The sequence below is a fragment of the Pseudorca crassidens genome, chromosome 4, assembly GCF_039906515.1.
Source record: "Pseudorca crassidens isolate mPseCra1 chromosome 4, mPseCra1.hap1, whole genome shotgun sequence".
Taxonomy (NCBI): domain Eukaryota; kingdom Metazoa; phylum Chordata; class Mammalia; order Artiodactyla; family Delphinidae; genus Pseudorca; species Pseudorca crassidens.
The window spans coordinates 69,213,255-69,240,341 of NC_090299.1; the positions used below are offsets into that span (position 1 = coordinate 69,213,255).

Genomic DNA, 27,087 nt, shown 5'->3' on the forward strand with positions numbered 1-27,087 from the left:
GCGACCACAGCGGGAAAAGCAAGGGGCAGCCAGCCCACTTTTTTCGATTATTCTTCTTTCATTACAATGAACTGCAGTCCTCACGTCTTCACTACTTCAGTCCTTTTAAAATAAAATAAAATCACGTCCCTCCCTGCCCAACCACAGTTGCCCAAGACCACGTCTTGGAGGCAGCCGGGTTCGGATTAACTGCTGCGAAACAACGCGTTTGACAGCTGTTCCGGAGCCGAGGACCGCAATCCGAGCCGGAGCGTAAGGCTCCGGGATCCAGCGGAGGCAGGCAGGCAGCGGCGATCACAGCGTGCAAAGTTAAAAGACTATAAAAGAGCCAGGCTAACGTGCTGCCGGGCGGGCGTCTCGGATCTAATTGTAGTTGCAAATATGCTTCTGGTGAGGAGTATCGAAATTATTTTTTAAACATGCTGGGGAGGAGGGGGCGACCTGAGCCGCTTCGGTTTCCAGGGACCATCGGAGAGTGAATGGGGGGAGATGAGCCATGCACGGGAGGCAAAGGTAAATGGGAAAGCAAGGGTCCCTGTTGGGACCAACGTGTGCGACCTTACCTGAAACGGCAAGCAGAATTGGGTGTTTTCCTCCCTTTGCCCTGATCTAGAGGAGATAGGAAACTTGAGAGAGAGAGACAGACAGACAGACAGACTGCAGCAGCCCGGCGAGCGGGGAGCGATGGGCTGGTAGCAGCCGAAGGAGAGCGCGAGGAGTGGCGGCGGCGCGAGGAGTAGAAGGAGGCGAAGGCGTCCGTAGTGGCGGTGATGGGCGGAGGAGGAGGAAGAGGAGGAGGGGGAAGCGTTGGCAGGAGCTGGCTGGGTGCGGGGGGGACGCGAGCAGAGGCGCGGTGCGCGCAGGCAGCGGCGGGCACGAGCCCCACGCCTGGAGGAGGAGGAGCCAGGCCCGAAAGGAGGGCTAACGAGGTTCTCGGCAACGCAGGGACGCCCCCCTACCCCCGCCCAGATACCGGGTAACCGCCCACCGCCCGCCGCCCGCCGGGCACCTGCCAGGGCACATCCCCAAGCGGCGGCGAGCGCCTCTCCCGGCGCCCACGCCGCGCCGGAGGAGCGGAGCCCACTCGCCGCCCGGGACTGCGCCCCGCGGCCGCCCTCAGGGACTCCCTGGAGGCCCCGAGGTTCCAGGGGGCTGCTGGTGGGTGCTGGTGCGGCTTCGGGGACGCGGTGTGTTTGTGCGGCCCTAGATCCCCGGGACCTCGCCCTGCCGCCCGCCCCCCAGCGTGCCCTGGCTCCGGAGCGACGTGGCTGCCGAGGAGAGGTACAGCTCCCGCTGGAAGGCGAGGGGACTCATCACGCCTGTACTTGGTCATCAGCGCATCCACGCAGGACCAAGTTCGAGGCATGTTGCGTGGAATCAGACAGCAGGAAGTTTCTCAGATTTCCTGAGCCCTTCTGCTGTACCACTCATTCCTTCACACTCCTGCAATCAGGACCAATTTCTCTTCAAAGCTCTGAGGGCTGGAGACTTCCCTGGAGCTGGTCAGTCAAGTCATCTGCAAATTATTGGGAAACCCGCTCACTCTCAGCAATTCTTTTCCCCAATATCTTTTCACAAACGTCCTCCCTACGTGGAGGACAAACTCAATCAACCGCTCCAAAAAAGTTTACGTACTCCCCACCCTACCCACCTCCACCCCCAGCAGAAAGGAACCTGCTGTGCTTCTACTACCTCTGCAAATTCTTTCCGCAGCGGGGCGGGGTATGTAACATGTTTTGAGGTTTTCCCCCTTTAGGGGTTTTTGCTGGTGTAGAGACCTGTTGTAATTTCAGTCCCATCGTACACTTTCAGCCTTGTGCTTAATTTGTCTCATTTCTCTTCTACTTTATCTGAGGCGATAAAATCCAAACGTGCAACTTGAACAACAACAAAAAGAGAGACATTTTCCTCTTTGTACTGCAGGTAAGACAGAACGTTATGCACATCCTTCTAAAGCAAAGCAGAACGGGTGTTTGTCTCTTCAAGAAGTTGTAATAAATGGTAGACATTTTAAACGAAAATACAAAAAGTATGCTGATATGTTTCTGTCCCTTTGCCTTCAGGTATATGTCAATATATGCCAAACACTTCAATTTTGTTAGATATGAACCCAAAATTCAGATATTTTTCCTAGATGGTACAGTTTTCATAACAACAGGCACTTCTAATCGCCGGTAAATTTTAGCATTGCTTTGAAGATTATGTGAGGACAGTAAAACCTTTACATTGCAAATTTTTCAAGCTGTTCTTTTTAACCTATTAATCACCACTTTCTAAATGAGCATTTAATAAGCTACAACCTAAACAAACATTTGCTCTACTTAGCTGCCTCTGTGAAGAATGGAACACCACCCAGCTTTCTCCTCCATCATTAATATTCCCTTCCTGACTTGCCCACTGCAGAGTCTAATTGAAATTCACAAAGATAAAGGCATGCCATTTAAAACCTTGCAACTAGGGAATCTAACCATCTTCTACTTAGTGTGAACACTTCACTTCCTACTGTATTTTCCTATTTTCCATTTCGATGAGTCAATCTTTATTAAGATCTCTATCACTTCACCATTTATATTACTACTAAGTTGTTTATATTTTGATAATGAAAGTTGAACAGCCCATGGTTTCTTCCCAACCTTAATTGCTATGCTACAAAATTTCTCCTTCATGGATGTACAATTTTTGTAAATATCTTCATAGATTATTTTCTTACCACTATAGTCTTTTCCTTGGGTGCTAATGACGAATTATGGATTGTAGCTTTAATTGTTTTATCTCAAAATTTGTATTTATTGGAATTTGTTCTCAAAAAAAAAACCTCTACCATTAGCACCCTTAATACATTTGTAATCTCACTGCCATATGACCCGTTTATGTGGAAGTTCACAAAGTTCAAGCTGTTTTGGATGATTTTCACCGTTTGCTTTTTAAAAAACTATGTTAGAACAATCTACAGATTTGGATATACACTTACTTGAGAGAGACTCAGTAAAAGCTAGATTCAAAAAATTCATTATAAAACCATGATTTTTAGTTCTTCCCCACAAAATGCTTTGCAATTTTATTGAAGCCGGATAGCTGTGATTTAAACTTCAAAGTACATTAAAGGAAATGGAAATCAGAAAAGCCGATTGCAAGCACCGGACCTCTACTTTTATTGCTATATCTTCACTGATATTTCACTGTGTTACTAGTCCAGTCAAATTTCTTCTAGGATTGTCCAGCTTCCACAAATATCTGAAAAATCCAGCCTGATATCCTTCTTTCCTCTCTGTGATGGAGTGCAGCGAACTGCCTGTGATTTGAGAGCCAGCCTGCGTAGGTCATGACTAAGCTCTTCCTACCCACTCCTTGTGGAGCAGGTCCTAAGGCAACCAATCCTGTAGAAGAAGTGACAACTAGTCGGTTACCAGTAAATCCAATCCCGCCCAGGCTAAAGCAGTGCAAAACCTTCTGTTTGAACATGTTTGAATTACTCTCCCACAAATTGGATTTAGGGGGGCGTCACTTCTTATATAGTTCCCATCCCTAACAACCAAGTCCCTAAGGAGATTTCCACATGAGGACGAAGAAAAAAAGAAAATGAAGAATTGGGAGATCATGATTTTGTCTCCTGATATCTCACAATATTGTATAGTTTTAAAATTCATTTAAAATTTAAAATTCACAAAACTGTTCGTGTTTTTTAGCAGATATTTTGTAGAGCTTCCTTTTTTAGGGCTCAGTTCTATTGAGACTTGGCACTACTGCTCCAGGGAACTACTACTCCATAATCTATATATAGGGGACCTAATGAATCTTTAGGTTCTATAAGATGTGTATATAGATATATATAATATATGTACATATATATTATATACATACATACATGCATACAGATATACAGATATTTATCTGTAGAAAGACAGATACCTGAACTAATAAAATAGGCATAAGGATTTTAATGAGAATAGCATTTATATAATACATTTCTACAAAATGCTTTCAGTCTCACTGTCTTAGTGAGTCCAGTCATCACTGGTCTTAGTGATGTTTATATACCTTGAAGAGAAGTACCAGAATTACTTCAACAAGAATAGCATCTCACCATATTTACAAATTTTTAAATATCGGCATATATTTCATATAATAAATTTATATACACTTTACATTCTTATGAGTCATTCATTCAAATGAGAATATATATTTGTGAAAAAATAGAAACTAAAGCATAGATTATCCTGTTTTCACAGAATTAAATATTATTCTGTACTTTTCCCCAGAATACTTTACTAATTTCAAAGTATGCTTGGAGTGCAAGTCTGTTCTCACATATTCACCACATTATCATTCAAAAAAAGAAAAAAACTGGAGCAAATACCCATTTGTTAATTCTCAAGTGGAAACCATGGCTTGGTGAAGCTCCATTTTTCCCTGTAAGTTGAATTTAGATAGATAGTTCTAATATGTCCACTAGACTCCAAGATTTTGCAAGAAGAGACAGCTGGAAAGTGGGAGTAACTAGCCTTATAAACAAATAATTCCAAAACTACTCTGTTACATTAATGTATCTAGGTCACATTTCATTACAGCTAAATATATCACATACACTAACTTGGATACACTAATGCACATTACCTTCTTCAAACAGAATAACTCTCTGTTTATAAAATAATTTTACAAACCCTTATCCAACTTGCAAATCAAATATATCATGCATTCTAGTGCATTTCTAAGATATTAAAAGCTTAAAAACTAAAATCCTAGTGATTTCTAAGATTTTAAAAACTACTTACATCAAACACAGATACAAAGTAATTTGAAAGGAAATCCTTTTGCTATCCTACTTCGTGAAATTATAGGCAGAATATTTTCACGTTATTCAGTTGCTTCCTAAAACAAAGAGAACATTTCAGTAATGCAAACCAAAAACTCCCTCATTGCAAAATACACTGTGCATTTCATTGAAGGATAAGCTGCTACATGATTGGCAGCTTTTGCCTGTGAGGCACGTTCCCTAAATAATAATCATTGTAATGAAAATAATAACTGTAAACCTATAATGTCTTCATTAGTATAAAAGCTTAGACCCCATTCTAAATACTTTGCACAAATTTATTTAATTAATCTTCACAAGCAAGAGGTTATTATTATTCCTATTTCGCTGATGCAAAACTTGAGGCACAGAAAGGTTAAGCTAGCTCAGGTATTCCAGTTGGGAAGCCAGGAGTAGAGCCCAAGCGATATGGTTCCACAGTCTCCACGTTTAATTATTATTCTGTATTACCTCTACATTATTCCTTGACAGCCAAAATTTTAGCTTCTCATGTGTAGTCTCGCCATTGAAACTTTGGACAAAACATTTAACTGTTGAAGTCTTGGTGTCGTCTGAGTAGTGTAAGTCTGTTAATAACAGCCGTATATTCATTTAACAAGTCTTATTTAGTGTCTGCTGTGTATGTACAAGACCCCATTAGATACCACTACTCAGGATATAATTATGACTAAGGCATGGTCCCTACCCTCATGGGAGCTTATATCAAATTGAAAAGGCATAAAATAATGTATGCTGTTAATTATAAACAAATTAACGACTGAAGCCTATACATGTACTCTAAAAACTTTGTTTGTAAAACAATACTACTTTTACTAAGGGTAACATACAGCATAAGAAAAAGAATGCGACATAGGGAGTGTTTCCTTTAATAATTTACAAATCTAGATGTTACCATGTAACAATTAATAAATGGATTCTTATTATTAAGAACATGATTAAGTACCTTCTATGAAACAAAAAAAAAAGCCCCTAGGCCCAGGAAAATTTTATATCCAGAATAAAAAATAATCTATTTTATGGGGATATTTTCTGAATAATAGCACCTCATCAGGAAAAATCATGCAGAAGAAACCACTAACAATAACAACAACAAAATCAGAGGACAGAGGAAGTCCAGGACCTAATTTGAGCCTATGTACATACATCTCAGGTAGGATAATATTGGTCTCAACGAAGGATTATTCCAATATCATTATTTTTAGCATCAAAGCTCTTCCATCGTGAGAGGAAGAGAGAATATACATATTGTGAAGAAATAAGTGAAATACAATCAGGCTATGATTATTTCATGGTCAGTCAGAGAGACATGAAAGAGAAAATAGAAACCAATTATTTCAAAGAAAAATATGAATAATACCATGGCAAATTAAATATGGATACCAAATAATTTTAAATAATAATATGTAGACCATTTCTACTTTCTAGAGACCTCTTTTATTTGCCAGAGTGACCTGCTCATAGATGCCCAGTAAATAACTGCTGATTTCTTTGTAGAGTTAAGCACTTTGGAACACAAAGTGGGAGCCTTGGTTCCAGAGTTTAAAATGTCATGACCTTTGGCAGTCACAGCTGTGATATATGGTAAATCTTGAAGCTCTCACCATCTCTCACCGCTCCCTATACATCACTGGAAGTCACCTTCTTTCCTCAAAAGGTCTCTTCTCTGGTGTCCTCTATCTTACCACCATCCTCCCACCAAAATTCTGAAAAATGGATTCCCCGAACACACACACATTTACTGTTGCTGAGAACATACCTCTTATCTATCCCCATCATCTGACCCATTCTACCCATTACCAGTCCCATCTCCTGAGCTCTGTCCTCATTTGGACTACTGCAATGCCAATACATAGTAGCCAACTGGTTTCTTTACCTCCAATCTCAGTTTTTTTCAGTTTGTTTTCTACAGGACCAAGAAAAGAGTCTTCCAAAACCAATTCGATAGTGTCTGTCAATCATTTAAAATCTTTTGTTGATAAAAGTATAAGGTGCAAACTTTTACACATCACGTATGATCCCTGTTTATATCTCCAGCCTCAACTGTGATCTTTCCACAGACACCTTGTCACACACATGCACATGCCGGCACGCGCACACACACACACACATATCCATAATTAGCATTCATTTCTCAACATCATCCCGTTCTCTACACTCCCTACAAAGGAAAGTGTTTACATTTCTGTTTCTCTCAACAGCCAGTAGTTTCATGTCGCTATGCTTTTGGTTATCATTGCCCCTTCGACTGGAATGCCATCTTCACATCATCTCCCTGGTGAGCACGTCACGCCTCAGCCCTATAAACTATTTCTTACCCGTCTAGATACAATTGTTCATATTGTCCTTTTGTGTGCCTGCTGAACTTAGCACAGGCATTTAACATGAAACCTGGAATATCCCATTTAACTTATTTATTAACTTTTCTATCTCACACCTGTGAGCCTCATCGTAATCATCTTTACCTTCCTGGTGCCTAGCATAAAACCAGGCATATCTAATCTTTCAGGAAATTCTTGAGGAATTTATGAAAGAATGAATCAGTGAATGAATGAACAACCTGGTGAATAAATAAAAGAACACATGAGCGTCTGTGCCTTCATATGTATATGAGAGACAATATTTCTTCAGAGGAAATGAGATGCAAGAGAGTAGTGGTTAAGCGCTCAGACTCTGGTGCTAAGCCTTTTGGTTCAAATCCTAGTTCTACGGCGTAATCACTATGCAACCATGAACAAATCCCTTAGCCTCACTGTGCTTTAGTTTTCTTACCTATAGAATAAGGAGAATTGTAAAACCAACTTCACAGGTCTTGTGTGAGTGCTCTGAGTTGACACACGTGCACAGAATAGCAACTGGATCACAGACAACACTGCAGTGTTTGCTGGTATCACTGACATGTTTGAAAGCCCTTAGTTCACTGCCTCGGCATTTAGTAGGTGAGATGAAGTTACACTCCTCACCCTTGAATTTATTGCATTTTTTAGTCTTATCTTTCCACTGTATGTTCCCATCCACTTTTTCTCACTAACATTCAGGTTCCCACCTTCACAGAATAATCAGGCAGAGCCCTCCTCATATACCTACATTCTCTTATGTTGCCTTATTTTTGTTCTTATGAATACATGGTTTCCCTCATTCTCTTTCTTTTTTTTCTGCTCTTTTTTCCCTGTCCTCCTTTTAGTACACCATGCCCTCCTTTTTATTCCAGCTCGGCCTGCATTTCCATCTTTTGTTAGTTCCCTAATGTCCCCTTTTCCTCCCTCTTTCTTGATATTTATATATAGCATAAGTCTGCTTTTGTGCACACACTTGTCTAACATATGGATGAAGGTGTGTTTATAAGAGTGCATACAGGCAGGGAAGTGTCTATTTTGTCCAGTGGGAATGTGAGTGTCTCTGCTACAAAGGTACGGGCAACCCTGTCTGTGTTTCTGTCTGTCGGTCTCTCTATAAACCATGCTATTAAATTATTCAAGTGCATTGTGTGATTCATTATAGGAACTGAATAGAAAAGTCAAGTGACTTTCTCTTTTGAACTGGCTACTGGTTTTCCTGCAATAAAGAGATTGCCACATGTTGGATCATTTGTTTAAAAGAGGCCCATATCTGTAACATCCAGAGAGCCAAAGACACTAATCAATGTAGAAGTTTTCAGCCACTCTGCCAGCCATGCCCTAGATTAAAATATGATTAGAAGTTGCTATTCCTTTTTTGTGACTTCCAGGTCTCTAATATTCCCATGCTACTCAGCTGGAAGAGAAAAAAGTAAGAGACATTTTTGTGTTAGGAGTTAGGCGTTAACAAATTATCTTTAAAGAATATTTTTTGGGGGAAGCTATTGTAAAAGTGGCTTATGACAGACATTAATGCTGTCTGGCAAATAGGGCCAGTTTCCAGCCTAGATGTATGAATAGACAGAATTTCATTACTTTCCTTGAAATTAGAGGTGACAATGGAACTTTCTCTGACCAATGAAAGTTGAGCAGAAGGGACACAGGCCATTTCCAGATGGAGGCTGGGTGAGCCTGTGTTCATTCACCCTGCTGTCTCCTCCATCATCTGGTCGTAGCCAGAGATGCTCCAAATGGTACCTTAGTGGTTCCTTGAGGAGGGCATCCTCTGAGCTAAGATCAGAGCTCCTAGCTGACCTGCGATGGACATACAGAATGAAATAGAAATAAATATTTGTTGTTTTAAGCCTCTAAAATTTAGGATGGTGTTTAACTTGGCCTCTCCTGACCACTGAAGGATGAAGAGAAAAGGAAGTTTTGTTGTGTTTTCTTTTTCTTTTAATTTTTATTGGAGTATAGTTGATTTACAATGTTGTGTTAGTTTCAGGTGTACAGCAAAGTGAATCGGTTGTACATAGACATATATCCACTCTTTTTTTTAGATCCTTTTCCCATATAGGCCGTTACAGAGTATTGAGTAGAGTTCCTTGTGCCATACAGCAGGTTCTTATTAGTTATCTATTTTATATACAGTAGTGTGTATATGTCAATTCCAATCTCCCAATCTATCCCTCCCCCACCTTATCCCCTGGTAACCATAAGTTTGTTTTTTACATCTGTGACTACTTCCATTTTGTAAATAAGTTCATTTGTACCTTTTTTTTTAAATTCCACATATAAGCGATATCATGTGACATTTGTCTTTCTGTGTCTGACTTCCTTCACTCAGTATGACAATCTCTAGGTCCATCCATGTTGCTGCAAATGGCATTATTTTGTTCTTTGTTATGGCTGAGTAATATTCCATTGTATATATGTACCACATCTTCTTTATCCATTCCTCTGTTTATGGACATTTAGTTTGCTTCCATGTCCTGGCTACTGTAAATAGTGCTGCAATGAACATTGGGGTGCATGTATCTTTTCAAATCATGGTTTCCTCCAGATATATGCCCAGGAGTCGGATTGCTGGGTCATATGGTAGCTTTTAAGGAACCTCCATACTGTTCTCCATAGTGGCTGTACCGATTTACATTCCTATCAACAGTGTGAGGGTTTGTTGTGTTTTCTTTTTAATATGAAATATTGAATGATGGAGTGGCATACAAAATATTTTCTGGCAGGGAGACTTTCTTAAACATCCTGAAATCACAGCATATAAATAGTTGCTTACCGAAGTCTGAACCAATGGATTTCTTTGATTTGGGGTAACACTTGTTCTTTATTTCCATCTCTTAACGGTTCTTCGCTTTCTTTCTCCACCTAAACACTCAGAGGGGTTGAGACAAAGTCTAAGGTGGTTCCTGACAAACAGTTTCTCTGAACCTCTGCTTCGTCCTGCCCCACAGCAGCACAGACACTGGATGTGGTGCATACAGACACTGGATGTGGTGCTGATGAGGACAGAGCATGGTATTCAATGAGTGCCAGCAGGAGCTCTGATAACCGAAACATCTGTCAGGTTCCAGAAATGGGATGGAAAAATGACAAAAAGAGAAGGGATAAGAAAAAGAGGATGACTGGGACAACAACTGTTAGATGTTAAAGTGAATGAGAGGTGGATAGGAAAACTGGTCCTGATGAGGAATTCATGTTAGGAATATGTCTCTGTGTCTACTACATAAGGAATCAACAAAAGAAATTGACTCTGACCTAAATATAGTGAGAAAATTTTAAAGCCATTTGCAGAGATTTCCAACCAGGTAGAAAAGGCAAGTTAGTCACGATTTTTAATTCTATTGTTGTCATTATACAATTCACAGGAGCAAACATTTCTAGATTCAAATTTCTTTTAGCCAATCAACTTCATTCAAGTACAAACCATTGCAACAATGTAACATGAGAAGAAAAATATACTTGCCTTGAATAAGCTCTTGAAAGACCCAGAAACTATGATTTATCTCTCTTCTTATCACTCACTGTAGTTCTCATATTGTAGATGCTCTGTAAGTGTTAATAGAAGAATGTAAGGCTGTGTCAAGGAGTTCATATATGTTGTTCACTGTAGCTCATCTGTTCTCCCCTGATCCATTTTGACCCTCACTAGCCTGGTCTGCATGCAGTAGTCTGAGTTGTCTGTCCAAAATACAGATCTGTTCATGTCACTGCCTAACTTAAATTCCTTCACATATTTCCTATTTCTCATAAGGTCAGGACCAAAATCCTTATCATGGCCAAAGTTAGTCCCAGATGCCTTGACGCCTGCCTGGCCTTGAACCATTGTTTCCTTTGCTTCATCAACCACAGCCTTCTTCAGTTCTTGGAATGTACCAGGCTTCCTACTGCTATTTCTCCTCCTGCCATAGGTCACTGTAGTACCTATCTCCTCTGCTGGAAAGTTCTTACCCCTTCCATTCACCTGATTTGCACCAATTCATATTCATATAAAAAAAATAGGAAGCTTTTCCTCAAGAAGCCTTCTCTGACATAGCCTCCCCACTTGTCTCTGTTAGGTTCCTTTGTTATATGTGCTTTCTCTTAGAGAACTTGCCTCAGTTTTTTTATTGATATATGATTGTGTGTCACTATTTGGTTAAAATCTATTAAGCAATCATGCTGTATATTCCATGAGCTCAGGAGCCATGCTTATTTTTACTTAACGTTGTACCCCCTGCAATTAGTACACTGCCTGACAGAGATAGTTGTTGAAACAAATAAAGGGATAAACAGATGTGTAACAAACACAGGTTTAGATGTATAAATGTTGCTTTCAAAACTAGCATCTCATATCCTTATACATAAATCTGCAGTTCAGTAACTTGGATTGTTGCCACATTCATAAAGAGTCTATGGAGAACTAATAGCTGAACTTCAGGTCACAGCCTCTCTGCATTTATGAAAAATGAGAAGGGACACAGTGTTGGGACTGAGAGGGGAAGCGGAGTGGCTGGGAGAATTAATTCAACCAAGGCAGGCCAGCAAGAGGAAACGATAAGAAAGATAATGGTGTATTGGTTCACAATGAGGAAAGCTGTTTCTCCTCATCCAGTAGCATTTGATAATGGTGGAAGCCAGTGGATTCCTTACGTCAAAGAATAAGACATCAAAGAATGTGGAATACCTAGGTTCCAGTCTTCAAGAATTCATCATCCCAGCTTATCTGGCCTTAGTATATTCTGCCTGGAATGGGGTGATTTATCCTTATTTAGTTTGAATGCAGGACTAATTAGCAGCCCCATATGAACTATCTGGATGTGGGATCTATAAGTATTCTAAAAGGATTTTTGCCATATAGGAGTTGTAGTGGATGGAATAAAAGATACCTTTTATTTCTTATATATTCTTATATCTTGAAAACTCTGCTTATCTACTAACAGAATAATTTCCCTAGGAATTTTATTACAAATGGGAATTTTCTTTTTGTATCAGTTATTCCTAACTCTTAAGTCAAATGAACTGTTTATCTGTCCCATATCCCTATAAATCCAAGTGTATGCTCAGAGAAATGTATTTTACATATTATAAATATAAAATGAAATTAATATTTGCACATATATATATATATTTATAGCACAATCTGAACTAATCAATTAAGACTCAGGGGTCAGTAAATTAATCAGCTGCTGCACAAATCTGCCCTGCCACCTGTTTTCATATATAAAAGTTTACTGGGTCATAGCCATGCCCATTTGTTTAGGCATTGTCTAAGAGCTGCTTTTGTGCTTCAGTGGCAGATGGAGTAGTTCAACAGAGTCTATGTGGTCTGCAAAACTTAAAACATTTCTATCTGACCCTTTAAGACAAAAAGTTTTCCAACCTCTGAATTAAGTCAGAGTTGCACATAGGATCTGAGCAGCAATTTAGAAAAATTGGGCCATATAACAGGATGGTTCTTACATCCCTTCCTTAAACAATTTCTATTTGGGAGGCACCTTTCTAGCTCCTATGGGAATATGTTCAATTAGTATCAAAAAATGCCTTGGTGAATCAAATAGTTATATTTTTTTCTGAAAGAATTGAAAGATATTTTAATATACAATTTATAGAATGTAAAGCACTACCCTTGGTCCTATTTAAAATTAAAACCAGAAAAAAGCGGGACTTCCCTGGTGGCGCAGTGGTTAAGAATCCGCCTGCCAATGCAGGGGACACGGGTTCAAGCCCTGGTCTGGGAAGATCCCACGTGCCGTGGAGCAACTAAGCCCATGTGCCACAACTACTGAGACTGCGTGCCACAACTCCTGAAGCCCGCACGCCTAGAGCCTGTGCTCTGCCACAAGAGAAGCCACCGCAATGAGAAGCCTGCGCACCACAACGAAGAGTAGCCCCCTCTCATCACAACTAGAGAAAGCCTACGTGCAGCAACGAAGACCCAATGCAGCCAAAAATAAATTAATTAATTAAAAAAACAGATTCTTAAAAAAAAAAACAGAAAAGAACAATGTGAACACCTTCAAGAAACAGTTTGATAAAAGAACATGAGATCTGCACCAAAAATCTAAAATAAGAGGTCTTGTGTGCATCTTCCATTTTGGTGAGTGTTCTTCCCCTGTGCTCCCATACCATCCTCTGCTTGCCCACACTATACTACAAAAATATGTTCACCTATCTCCACAAGAGGAATGTGAACTCCTTGAGGATAGGAGCTAATGATGTATTTCTGTACCCCCTTCTGGGTAGTACAGTAATGAGTTCTCAATAAAAATTTGTTGAAAGAAATGATAAAATGAAATATGGATAGATGGCTAGGTCAAATAAACATCGTTATTCTGCATGATTATACCAGTGATTCGTCATAAGATACTGAAGCAGGTTGAGCTGGAGAGATGAAAATGTGTTTTGTGGAGATAAACACCTTCTTACTGATGATTCTGTGAACACGCATGTTGATGTTACCTGTTCTTGTTACTTAGCAGAGGAATTTCCCAGTGTATCAGCACAGTTTATGTCTCAGGATTGTCCTAAACATTTCTACTATTTAACTCACAAAATGTACTGAACTAAACAACCACAGATAACAACCACAACTTACATCCATTGACGTTTTATCAAAGTACCTGAAAGCAGAGAGAAAATGAAATTGAATTTAATTAAGAAGAGATTGGATTCTTTATTCAGGTATCATTGCCTACCAATGATCAAGCAATTAATTGTCTATGAAATCAAATTCTAACGTATTGGTCTCTCTGCAGATGATTGTGAACTCTTGGGCATTGACTTTTGTACTGTTACTTGGTAGAAATTATGGGTATCTGAACAAAACATGGAGGTGGCTCTGGAAGAGAGAGAGATCTCCTTTAAATGTACAGTAGGAACATTGATTTACTGCGTGAAAATATCAGTGCAATGACTTAACTATTCTTAACACTAGTTAAGAATTAACAAAACTTTGGAGGAAAATAAAGCAAGACGGTGCCATTTTGTTCCTGTAATATTTTTCGTCGGTTATAAGTGCTGCTCCCAAGGATGGATCCCACCCTAAACTCTGAAAATAACTAGAACAAAATAATGTAGAGTCTCCTGGAACCAGTTTAATTACAAGACCTCAAGTCAGTCTTGCTGGGGTTCCATTCTGTCTGTCTTTGTAGTTGTAGTAACAGAGTCCTTTGGTTGAGATTAAGTTCCAACCAATTCTTGGTTTTGGTAAGTGGCATGGCACTTAATTCTTCCACACCTGACTCCTGCTCTGATTCCACCTTTAATATCCCCTCTCTTTAAATAATCAGTTACTGTTTCATTTCTCCTAGTCTTCCTGGGACCTCAATCACAGTTGTGAACTCTGTGTCCCTCTAGCTCTGTTCTCATTTCCTTGTTTATTCTCTTCCTTTACATTTTCTTAGGGTTTTATCTAACAGTGAAAAAGGACCTGGCCCCTTAAACAGCACTATCCTGGAGAAGGCTGACAAAGTTTAATGGATAAAGAAGTGTTTGGACTTTAGAGAATCATAGACTCAAGTGTTCACAAGGGACCTTAAATGCCCTCTAAACCTATCCTCCCATCCCCTTCTACCTAGGACCATGACTGATCTATAAGGCTGAATAACTTCAAGATCCTATTGATTTTATTTATTAAGTCATCTAGGAAATCAGGGAAGAATCTTCTCATTACCACCACCCCAGAAGCTGGTTTGTTCATTATATTTTCTGGTTGTAATTAACTTTAAATGTTTCGGTATCAGTGGTATGACATATGTGTATGGACAAGTTAAATTTAACTAACATTCTAGAAGAAGTTAATTACCCTAAGAAATGTCTCAATATGAAGCAACCCCTTTGGGTTATTGATTTGCATAAGCCTTAGGAAAAATAACGTTTGTTGATGATAGCAATGGGATTTGAGATATGTGAAAAGTTAAGAGGAGTTTAAGAGGATCCAATGTCCTTGCATGAACAAGATGCAAGAAGTTCAGCAGCAACCAGTGTCCATGGTGCAGCAGGCCATGTCTAAATTCTTTGACCTGGAGACACCTCGCCACTGGATCCACTTACAAATACTGCAGATCCTGCCATCAGAACTTCCTGTGTCCCCTTCAGAGCAAGTGTTTTTCATGGATGATGCTGGTCTGTGAACCTGTGGGCAAAAGAATAAACCTCTCTGAATTGAACTAAAAGGAGTTCTATGACTGTGCCTGCTTATTAATAAATACCTTTTATTTGGGGCAGATTTTGGCTTAAGAATTACTTTCATTGTAACTTAACATCTGATAGAGAGGTTGCAGGGTAGGGGCTGCCTCTAACCAGGGGTGGTTACTGATGTTTGCCGGAAGAACCTGACTTTACTAAAGGACCAAACTGGTTCTGGCACAGTTGGGTGATTTGAAACTGTTCACAGGAACTGTAGAGTTTGAAGATGAGAAAACAAGGAGTGAGCAGCTGATATTAAAAAAAATGTTGCCAGGGCTTTATACTTGGCGTAGGGTTAAAGGTAGCAATAGTGACACAGTTTGGCTGGAATGGGTACAGAAAGCTTACTCACATCTGAGCCTAGGCTCTTGAACTTGGACAAGGCCTCCCTGGGAAAAGAAACTTATAGTATAGGTAGGAGAGCTTGGGGCAGAAAAAATGCCTTATTTCTAGAACACTTACTGATAGTGGAAAGCAACTCTTGAACATGGTTGTTGGTATATAAATCAGAGCCAGAGATATTTTAGGTCTTAGCTTCCTTCCCCAAAGAAAGCACACCATGCTAGCATGGGTACGACTGGAATTGAAAGATTACCGATTTATAGCCATGGATCAGAGCTCAAGAGAAAGATGAAAGTTTAGCACGTCTAAAACTAGCCAAAAAAGTCATTAGATTCTATTAGATTCTCTACTAGGGGGAGGGCATGATTAATGAGTTAATAACCAGGGTTGGGAAGGCTAGAACATTGCAAGAACAGGAAACCAAGCACAGCCTTACACCATCTGGCCTTGGGAAGGTCTATACTGCCCCCACTCACAGATTGACACTTATATCAGAGCCTATTTGGAGAAAATTAACGTCCAGTCCCCTCTCTCCCCTCATTCCCCATCTTCTCTTTCTTAAAAAGCAGCAGATTAAAAAAAGAAATGCTTCTACTTCTTTCTTTTGGGCTGAAACCCTGCCTGCAACCACTGGGTGCCAGGGAAGGGGAGCTACCATGACAGACTTTATTTTCTTTAGTCAATTACTTTTCATAAGAGTTCTATCACATTTAATATGGTAGAAGTAAAGAGTTTATAAACAGTCTTTTTTCAAGTTAAAATAAGTAGTCTATAGTCACATTTAAAGAATTTGGGGGAAAATGTAATTTTTCACTCATTTATAAATCATCCAAATTAAAAAAAAAATGTAAATGGACACCTAGTCCTTGTAGTACATGGGCTCTGCATAAGCGAAGGAACCTGGCTGTATAGCCCAAGATATTTCCATTTAATGGCTAAATAATTAAAATAAGCAGTTAATTTATTACATTATCAACTATCTTTACAAAGAACTTTTCTTACTGCATTTGACAAACTCTCAATCAGCTTCATGCAGTAGCCATGTAGCGAGCATTGTTAAAAGAAAGTGAAAGAAAATGCGAGAGCGAGATCCTTAGTTCATTTTGGCTGCAGTAATGGAAGCAAGTTCTCCATTTTTAGTAAAACTTAATAATAACTCACATTTATCAAACCTCTACACTGTGCATGACACTACTCAGAGAACTTCAGATACAGCATCTCACCAGTCTATCATAACAGCCCTTTCAGATATTAGCTCTGCTTCAAAGATTAGGAGAATCAGGTTCAACCTGGCTAAGTTATTCATTCAAGGTGACAGGGCCACTCAGAGCTGTGTCATGGTCTTCAGAAGCACTAGACATTTTTTCCTTTGTGGGCCCCTTTGTAAAAAAAAAAAAAAATTCAAATAATAATAATAAATTAAAATAAAAGAATATTTTGTTAATTGAATAAGTATAAAGATGATTATTACCCAGGCTGGATTCACTGTTACATGTTCATTATTCTTACATTAAGTTGTTTCTTTCTGATTTTAAGAGAATTTAAAATTAAAATAGACACCATGCCTACTGTGCCTAAGAAGTAAGTTGGCCCTGCAGACAGAGGATTCAAACTCATATCTATGGAGTAAGTTAAAAAAACTACATCCTAAATCACCAATGTCACCTACTTTTCCACTTCTCCCAAACTTTAAAAAAAATGTATATTAATGTAACAGGCTTAGGCTAAATTCTATGAGTTTGTAGAATTCCAGTTTCTTTTCTTCCAAGATAGAACACTCCAGAATTAGTTCGGGAATGTACAAAGAAAATTGTCACCACATTTGTAATGCTGCAAAGTGAAAGGAAATGTTTTGTTCATAATCATATGAACTCTTCAAGCCATAAAGAACAAAGATGCTTAACCTATCTTTAACATTCATTTCTGTGTTATTGAACCAAAACTGCCTGCAGGTGCATGTGGCTATTTAAAGGGAATTGTAAATCGCTTTCATATCTTACTAATGTAGTGAGGATGTATAAATAGTTGCACATGGCAGATAATTAGTTTATGCCAACACATTATTGTGCTTATGAGCATCTGGATATCAACTACTTGGCAAACCATCCAAAGGAAGTTATTGCTAACAAAATACTATGAAGTCATTTGCAAAATGCTGAGGGGTGAATATTCAAGTGACAAAAGGAATATGCTAAACTTGTGCTAATGTATATTAAGATTTAATTTAAATAAGGAAATTCAGAGAAAAAGTATGCTTCACAATCAGGAAATGGTGTACTTAATATTTCTTGGGACCTGTTTTCCTTTTATTACTTTCTTGTTAAATAAGAAGAGAACAAATGCATACATAAAAATACACATATTATGTAAATTGCACTTTTTCTACTTTACAGAAAACACTTAGAAAAACATTGGAAATCTTTATTCCTAGAAAAATATATATATACATACATATATGTGTTTATGTTTATTATGCCATACTCTTTAAAAATTCTAGAAGAAATTCTAGGATACATTGTCATTCTTTCTCTTGTCAGGCAGTCTGAAATCTGTCCACCCACAGAGAAGGCTAAATTGCCTAGAGCCCTTGTAAACTGTGGGCATTGTTTTCTCTTATACCCCATGTACCACTCAGCTTGGAGGTGGCTAGGGCTCCTATTTGGTACTCATTGCAACATCCAGACCATTCTCTTCCCTACTATCAAAAAAACCCAGCTTCTTTGAAGCCACTGTCTTCAGTATGTAGCCTCTTATCCACTTTTGCTGCTAATATTTTCTACCTTTCACCGCTTTTTATTATCACCTCAATTCCCATCATTCTGTAGGTAGGTAAGACCTATTGACACTGGAACCGTTTCACCGAACACACTCTTGACTTTTCTTACCTGACTCAGATTCCGTGATGCACCATCTTATTCATTGCCCTACCTAGACCCCTTCACTTACCCCTCTCTTACTTTGTTGAACTAATTTGGGAAAACCCCAATCCTCTTTGAATCCAACTCTCGACAGACTTACTTGGTGCCGGCAACTGAGTAGCTGCATGTGCCTATAGAGAAACACAAAATGTCATGATCAAAACCCTCAAGTGGACCCATAGTGCACCAGGGTAATCCTATTGTATTTCTTTAGACAGCTTTCTCTCACTCTGCTGCATGATTATTTCATACCTTTTTTTCAAAATTTTTATTGGAGTATAGTTGTTTTACAATGTTATGTTAGCTTCTACTGTGCAGCAAAGTTAATCAGCTATATGTATACATATATTCCCTCTTTTTTTGGATTTCCTTCCCATTTAGGTCACCACAGAGCACTGAGTAGAGTTCCCTGTGCTATACAGTAGTTTCTCATTTGTTACCTATTTTATATATAGTATCAATAATGTATATGTCTCAATCCACATCTCCCAATTCATCCCACCCCCTCTTCCCCCTGGGTATCCATACATTTGTTCTCTATGTCTGTGTCTCTATTTCTGCTTTGCAAATAAGATCATCTATACCTTTTTTTTAGATTCTACATATATGCATTTATATACAATATTTGTTTTTCTCTTTGTGACTTACTTCACGGTGTATGAAAGTCTCTAAGTCCATCCATGTCTCTACAAATAACCCAATTTTGCTCCTTTTTATTGCTGAGTAATATTCCATTATATTTATGTACCATATCTTCTTTTTTTCTTTTTTATTTTTTTTATTATTTTTTTAACATCTGTATTGGAGTATAATTGCTTTACAATGGTGTGTTAGCTTCTGCTTTATAACAAAGTGAATCAGTTATACATATACATATGTTCCCATATCTGTAAGATATCTTCTTTATCCATTCATCTATCAATGGACATTTAGGTTGCTTCCATATCCTGGCTATCATAAATAGTGCTGCAGTGAACATTGGGGTGTGTGTGTCTTTTTGAATTATGGTTTTCTCTGGGTACATGCCCAGTAATGGGATTGTGTGGTCATACAGTATTTCTATTTTTAGCTTTTTAAGGAACCTCCATACTGTTCTCCATAGTGGTTGTATCAATTTACATTCTCACGAACAGTGCAAAAGGGTTCCCTTTTCTCAACACCCTCTCCAACATTTATTGTTTGTAGACTTTTTGATGATGGCCATTTTGACCAGTGTGAGGTGATACCTCATGGTAGTTTTGATTTGCATTTCTCTAATAATTTGTGATGTTGAGCATCTTTTCATGTGCCTCTTGGCCATATGTACGTCTTCTTTGGAGAAATGTCTATTTAGGTCTTCTGCCCATTTTTGGATTGGGTTCTTTGTTTTTTTAATATTGAGCTGCATGAACTGTTTATATATTTTGGAGATTAATCCTTTATCAGTTGCTTCATTTGCAAATATTTTCTCCTATTCTGAGGGCTACCTTTTCATCTTGTTTATGGTTTCCTAAAAGGAATCCAAATTGGAAAAGAAGTAAATCTGTCACTGTTTGCAGATGACATGATATTATACATAGAAAGTCCTAAAGATGCCGCCAGGAAACTACTAGAGCTAATCGATGAATTTAGTAAAGTTGCAGGATACAAAATTAATACACAGAAATCTCTTGAATTCCTATACACTAACAATGAAAGATCAGAAAAAGAAATTAAAGAAACAATTCCATTCACCATTGCAACAAAAAGAACAAAATACCTAGGAATAAATCTACCTAAGGAGGCAAAAGACCTGTATGTAGAAAACTATAAGACATTGATGAAAGAAATCAAAGACGACACAAACAGATGGAGAGATATACCATATTCTTGGATTGGAAGAATCAATATTGTGAAAATGACTATACTACCCAAAGCAATCTACAGATTCAGTGCAATCCCTATCAAATTACAAATGGCATTTTTCACAGAACTAGACCAAAAAAATTTACAATTTGTATGGAGACACAAAAGACCCCAAATAGCCAAAACAGTCTTGAGAAAGAAAAATGAAGCTGGAAGAATCAGGCTCCCTGACTTCAGACTATACTGCAATGCTACAGTAATCAAAACAGTATGGTACTGGCACAAAAACAGAAATATAGCTCAATGGAACAGGATAGAAAGCCCAAAGATAAGCCCATGCACCTCTGGTCACCTAATCTATGACAAAGGGGGCAAGAATACACAATGGAGAAAAGACAGACTTCAATAAGTGTTGCTGGGAAAACTGGACAGCTACATGTAAGAAATGAAATTAGAACACTCCTTAACACCATACACAAAAATAAATTCAAAATGGATTAAAGACCTAAATATAAGGCTGGACACTATAAAACTCTTCGAAGAAAACATAGGCAGAACACTCTTTGACATAAATCACAGCAAGATCTTTTTGACCCACCTCCTAGAGAAATGAAAATAAAACCAAAAATAAACAAATGGGACCTAATTAAACTTAAAAGCTTTTGCACAGCAAAAGAAATCATATTTCATACCTTCTTGTCTCTCCTCAGACACCCACAACTCTTTCCTGCCTTTCTCTCTGCTGATTATTTTGCTTCTCAGGGAAAATAGAAGCAAAAAGATAACAGGGAGATTTTACATGCTCCCACCAACAAATCTAAAATGCTATGTGTACTCATGTCTTCTACTTGTACACTGGCCTCTGTTCCATCCTGTCTCCCCAAGAGCACAACTTCACTCATTTTCCCAATTTGATTCACAGCATGAATTTTTCCATGACTACAGGCTCATTCCCATTAGCAGACAAACATACTATAATATACTTCATTAAAAATAAACAAACAATAGCCAAAATCCTTCTCTTGAACCTGTATTCTCCTATAGCTACTGCCTAAAGAATTTGCTTCTCTTTTAGCAATATTCCTCAGAAAAATTCTATATTCAAATTTTCCACTATTTGTCTTCCAGTTTTTTTTTCTTGGACTCATTTTGGCCCCAGTTATGAAAAGCTCATGTTAATGACACCAATGGCCTGCAGGTCACCATTTGTAAGGATCACTTACTTCTCAGAATTCACTTCCTTCCTCAACAGCATTTGAAATAGTGGCTCACAACCGTCTCCTTGAAATACTACCTTTACTTGACCTCTTGGACACCACTTTGTCTACTTATTCTCCTACTTCTCTGGCCATCACTTCTTTGTCTCCTTTGCTGAATGCTTCTCATCTTCTCTACCTTCAAACTTCAGAGTTGACAAGACTCCATCCTCAGATTGTATTTCCTTGCTCTCTGTGCTCACTCTGTAGGTAACCTCATCCATTCATGGCTTTAAATACCATCTATACATACACTGAACCTCCAGTCTATGTCTCTACCTTAGAACAATTCCTGAATTCCAGACTCATATATCTATGTGGTTACTTAACATTTCCGTTTGGATATTTAGTTGATCATGGCATTAAAGACCTAAATGTAAGGTCTTTACATTACATGAAAAGTTGATCGCATCCAAAACTGAACTCCTGGTATTCATCCCCCAAATATGTTCTTCACATAGTCCTCTCCAGCTTCATAAATGGCAAGTTCATTCTTTACATTGTTCAGATCCAAACTGCAGAGTCCTTTATGCCTCCTCTCTTTTACCCATCTATCTGCAAAACTTCTATTCTTACCCTGAAGATATCTAGAATTCTTCCCATGCTCACTAGCTCTACTGTTTAGTCCAAACTAAACTCTGTTACTCGGACTATGAAAATTGCTGATAAGTGTTCTCTCTACATCTATCCTGGCCTCTCTACAGCCTATTCCCTACACAGCCACATCTCTGTGTAAGAGGTGCTTCGGCTTTCCTCCCAGCCACTTGGAAGCTAAGCTAATTGTACAACTAGCCCTCAGGGGATAAGGAGTGGACCCCAGATCTCTCTCTATATATATATCATTCTGACCAGTTTTCAGCATTTTTCATTTTTTTCTAAAGTCACTCAAAATAAATGGTATTTCCAGCCAGAGTAATATATACATATTTAAAACTCCAATATTAAAGAGATCTGTACTGAAAATTTAAACTCTGCTTCTCACCCCTAAGTTGCTCCATCTCAAAGGCAAAAATGTTTAACCCTTTAACTGATTTCTCTCTCTCTCTATATATATATATATATAATATTCCTCTATATACAGGTAAAATGCATAGATTCGTATTTTCTGGTTATTTGATTTCAAATATTATCTACAGAGTTCCTGCTCTGACGATTTTAGGTCTCTTAAAACTCAACCCAACTTTCTATCTCACTGGTCCTATTTAGGTTTTTTTTTTTTTTTTTGGTCCTATTTAGTTTTATCACTATTTCTAGTTGAATGAATAAATATTGCATATGTGATTATGCCTCGGTAAATATTTTGCCCTAGAGAGCCAAGTAGAGTAATTCTTATTCCATTTTATTTCTTTTACAGTATTTTCTTTTTCCCTAAAGTTTTAATTATCTTACATGTTCTTGACTATATCCTGAAATGTTTTTTCAATCACTCATGGTGTCAGAAATTCTACTGAAGTCATCTCTCTCTTTACTTTTTTTTTTTTTTTTTTTTTGCGGTACGCGGGCTTCTCACTGTTGTGGCCTCTCCCGTTGCGGAGCACAGGCTCCGGACGTGCAGGCTCAGCGGCCATGGCTCACGGGCCCAGCCACTCCACGGCATGTGGGACCTTCCCGGACGGGGGCACAAACCCGTGTCCCCTGCATCGGCAGGCGGACTCTCAACCACTGCGCCACCAGGGAAGCCCCTACTTCTTTTTTCTTTTTTAAAAAAATTTTTAGGTGTTTCCAGTTTTACTGAGAAGTAACACACATCACTGTATAAGTTTAAGGTGGACAGCATGATGGTTTGATTTACATGTATTGTGAAATGATTGCCATAATAAATTTATTAAACATCCATCATCTCATATAGATACAGTAAAAAGAAGAGAAACAAGTTTCTCCTTGTGATGAGAGCTCTTAGTATCTACTCTCTTAATAACTTTCTTATAATATCATACGGTGGTGTTAACTGTAGTTGTCATGTTGTACATTACATCCCTAGTACTTATTTACCTTATAACTGGAAGTTTGAACCTTTTGACCATTTTCCTGTAATCTCCCCTCCCCTTAAAACTTTTTTTCTCCTAAAGACCTCCCTGCTGGAGTCCTTATTCTCCTCATCAGTTCTACACTGATTGATAGGATTTTTGACAAAAATATTTATTTAAGTTTCATTTCATCACCTGTAACAAAGAGTTAGGACAATTTTTTACATATCATGCTGGGTTATTATGAGGATTAAATGAGCTATATAAGAAAATACTCTATCAACTACATAGAGCTAAAAATGCATGATAACATTACTACTATCATTATTAAAATTGCCATTCTCATGTTGAGTTATCAAACCAGCTTCACAAATACAAGATACTAAATTCAAGACTTCAGAGAGAAGAAGCTCTTCCATCAATAACTGCCTGGCCAACCCAGGTTAGTATCTGGTTGGTAGGCAGCATAGCGTTTAAAGGAACACAGTTTGTTATGAAAAGACATGGATTTGAAACTTGGATTTTTCACTAACTGACATTAGTTAAGTCATACATTAGCTGTTGTAACAAACCCAGGAACATAATAAAAGTTCACCTCTAAATATTGTTTTTATTTTCTCTTGTGATTTGACTTGAATTTTAGATTGAAAAGCTCTGATTTTTTTTTTTCCAGCTAGGTATCTTGAAAAACTTTCTCATTTAGGACACTGTGGGAAACTAGAAGAAACACCATCTTTTGACATTGTGAAATCAGGCACCCAGGATGGGAATTTGAACATTTTCTTTTTTTTTTAATGATTTATTTAATATATTTCTTATCTCTCTCCTACCTTCTTCTAGCCCCTCTGTTTGCTGAGATATCAAGTCAAAGCTAGCATGTTATGTTTGAAAAAAAATTATGAAGATTTACTTTATTAGTGAGTTTCTTGAAGGATCTGCTCTGGACAAATGTCTTAAGTCTCTTCTCAGGAAACACTTACATCCTATTGCTGCTCACACTGGTTGCCCTAAAACTCACTCCTGGGGTCCCCCATCTTCAGTGCTGCTCAGTAAAATGTCAGTTTTAATTACCCCTAAGACACTTCTATCCGGCCATTCATTTTAACTTCTAATCCCTGGTGTTTTTTTGCTGCCAATAAAATCAAGAACTATTGAGTTCAGTGACAAATTTAAAAAACTAATTTATTCAACATTATTGAAAAAGACACTAAATTTTTGTTATCTCTCACTCAGGAGTTTTTTTTCTATAGAAACCCAGGTTTTGTTTTTGTATGTTTGTTTTCAGGAATGTTATATGAATTTCCTCAGAGGCCACACTTTAATAAAACCAGGCATGTATTCAAATGTATTTTCAAAATAGTGTACCTACCTTTTACCTAATAAACAGTAAAATGACTCTCTGAAGTGTTTTTTGTTTTGTTTTGTTTTTGCGGCACGCGGGCCTCTCACTGCCGTGGCCTCTCCCGCTGCGGAGCACAGGCTCCGGACGCGCAGGCTCAGTGGCCATGGCTCACGGGCCCAGCTGCTCCGTGGCATGTGGGATCCTCCCGGACTGGGACACGAACCCGTGTGCCCTGAATCGGCAGGCGGACTCTCAACCACTGCGCCACCAGTGAAGCCCTGCAGTGTTCATTTTATCATTTCTTTTCATCAGGAATTTCTCCTGAACTTAGGAGGGAGAAGAAACAGCCATGCTTTCTGGCAGCTGGTCACTGGCCCCTGTTAATATCTGATTTGGGACTTATGCAACCTCTAGCTCTTCCCTTTTACAAAAGAAAGTTGTTAAGAAAGTTAATCTGATAATTCTCTGACCCACAGATAAGCAGCAGAAAAATGCATGTCACCTTGTTCAGCCCAATGGAACCCTTGCTGGTAGCATGGGCCATGACAAGACAGGACAGACTGGAGCCACTGGCCAGGACTGAAGGCTGAACACAACTCCATTTCTCCAGGACAAGCTCCTCTACTCAGTGTTTCTACAACTCTTCTCCAACTTTTTTTGAAAACTGATAATAACAATAAACACTACCTGACATTTGCAAAGAACCAGAACTTTTTTTTCTTTCATTTTTCATTTCATTTGACCTACTCTAGGGAAGACAGATAAATTTACTCCCAGTTTACAGAGGAAGAAATTGAGACATGAAAAGATGTAGTGAGACAGTGCAGGATATCTACCTGGAAGGATTGATAGGAGGATGAAATGGGATTAGTATAGTGCCTATAGAGTAAATATTCAAAAATGCTAACTATTTTACAGGAGACTCATGATCAAGCTCAGCTTAGAGCTGAACTACTCTCTTTTCACTAAATCACATAAAAGTTCGCTAACAGATTTTCAAATTAAAAAAAACCTCCTCTACATGACTAGACACAAATACGTTTCATTTTGAGAATTTGAAAATGAAACAGGGGCCATTTATTTTTCTTTGTAGTTCTTTCTGCTGTTTCTCTCTTCTTCTGAGTAGATTTTCTCCCTCTCTCTCTTTTTTTTTTTTTAAACTTAGCGGTTTCATTTTGTGTTTACCAAATAAGCACTTTAAATTAAATTATTTATATTATGTTTTTCAAAATTAAAATAAGAAACATACATATTATTGATTTTATACTGTTAAAGCCAAATTTGTAAAGTGTACCATACATATTTTAAAACTTTAGTTAAAAAAATATATAATGACAAGAATAGGATGAAAGGTTTGAAAAGATACAGGTAACGGATTTTTTAACTCTTTCATCATAATAAGCTATTTTTGCCTGGGTTGTTTTGCAGCAACATTGCCCTTTTAAAATAAAAAATAATCAGTTATTGTAAACCACAAATATATACATACACAGAAACACCACTATAATAAGAAAATCAGTAGTAGATATAAAAGTCAGTTTTATAGTGCATCTAATAAAAAAGATACATACAATTCTTAAACATTTTAACTTAAAAAAATACATGTGCATTTACTTGCCAATATTTTGATATAGAGAGGCTGATGTGGCATTTTCTTTGAATTTAAAGTTTTATATTATACCTCTAACATGAATCATATCCCAGATACACCATTTACAGTTCCAACTTATTTCTTTTTAATTTATTTATTTTTCTTTCTTTACGGATTTCATTTTGCATCCCTTCCTACTTCCCTCTTTTCCTTCCTCCCAATATAATGAGAGCTTGAAGAGGCAGGTAAAGCAATTGGATTCAAAACTTGATTACCATTCAGGACTTGGGTATAATCCTTCATTAATCTTTATATTTTCACCCTTGTTTTTAGTTATCTTGTTACTGAACTGAATTTGGTCTGCTTGCCTGTGCACAGTAAAGCCAGTCTACTGACACCAATCTACTGGTTTTGGTGAAGGAAAGTACAGTGTTTATTTCAGGGTGCCAAGAAAGGAGAATGTGTAATTAATGCTCAGAAGACCTGAACTCCCCAGTGGCTTTCAGGGAAGGATTTTTAA

At 38.2% G+C, this 27,087-nt stretch overlaps 2 protein-coding genes across 7 annotated transcripts in view; one reads left to right on the plus strand and one right to left on the minus strand.

Moving 5' to 3' along the window:
* The window catches only part of GABRA2 (gamma-aminobutyric acid type A receptor subunit alpha2), a 122,472-nt gene extending 121,558 nt beyond the window's left edge, over positions 1-914 (minus strand). The window contains exon 1 of one of the 6 annotated variants that reach the window (XM_067735868.1): positions 564-914. The gene's annotated coding sequence lies outside the window, so the exon portion shown is untranslated. The remainder of the gene's footprint in view (positions 1-563) is intronic. The other 5 variants (XM_067735863.1, XM_067735864.1, XM_067735865.1 and 2 more) reach the window with 5 other exon arrangements.
* LOC137223007 (uncharacterized) lies at positions 518-25,670 on the plus strand. Its single transcript, XM_067734625.1, has 3 exons — positions 518-571; positions 781-1,923; positions 25,453-25,670. The coding sequence occupies exons 1-2, from the start codon at positions 518-520 to the stop codon at positions 1,738-1,740; spliced, it is 1,014 nt and encodes a 337-aa protein (XP_067590726.1). The 3' UTR covers positions 1,741-1,923; positions 25,453-25,670.
* Positions 25,671-27,087: the final 1,417 nt, after the last annotated feature.

Bases quoted from the DNA above. Each gene is read 5' to 3' on its own strand.
- LOC137223007 (XM_067734625.1), top strand. From the start codon at position 518: ATGGGAAAGCAAGGGTCCCTGTTGGGACCAACGTGTGCGACCTTACCT. The intron at 572-780 runs GCAAGCAGAATT...TGATGGGCGGAG, and splicing joins GTGCGACCTTACCTGAAACG to GAGGAGGAAGAGGAGGAGGG.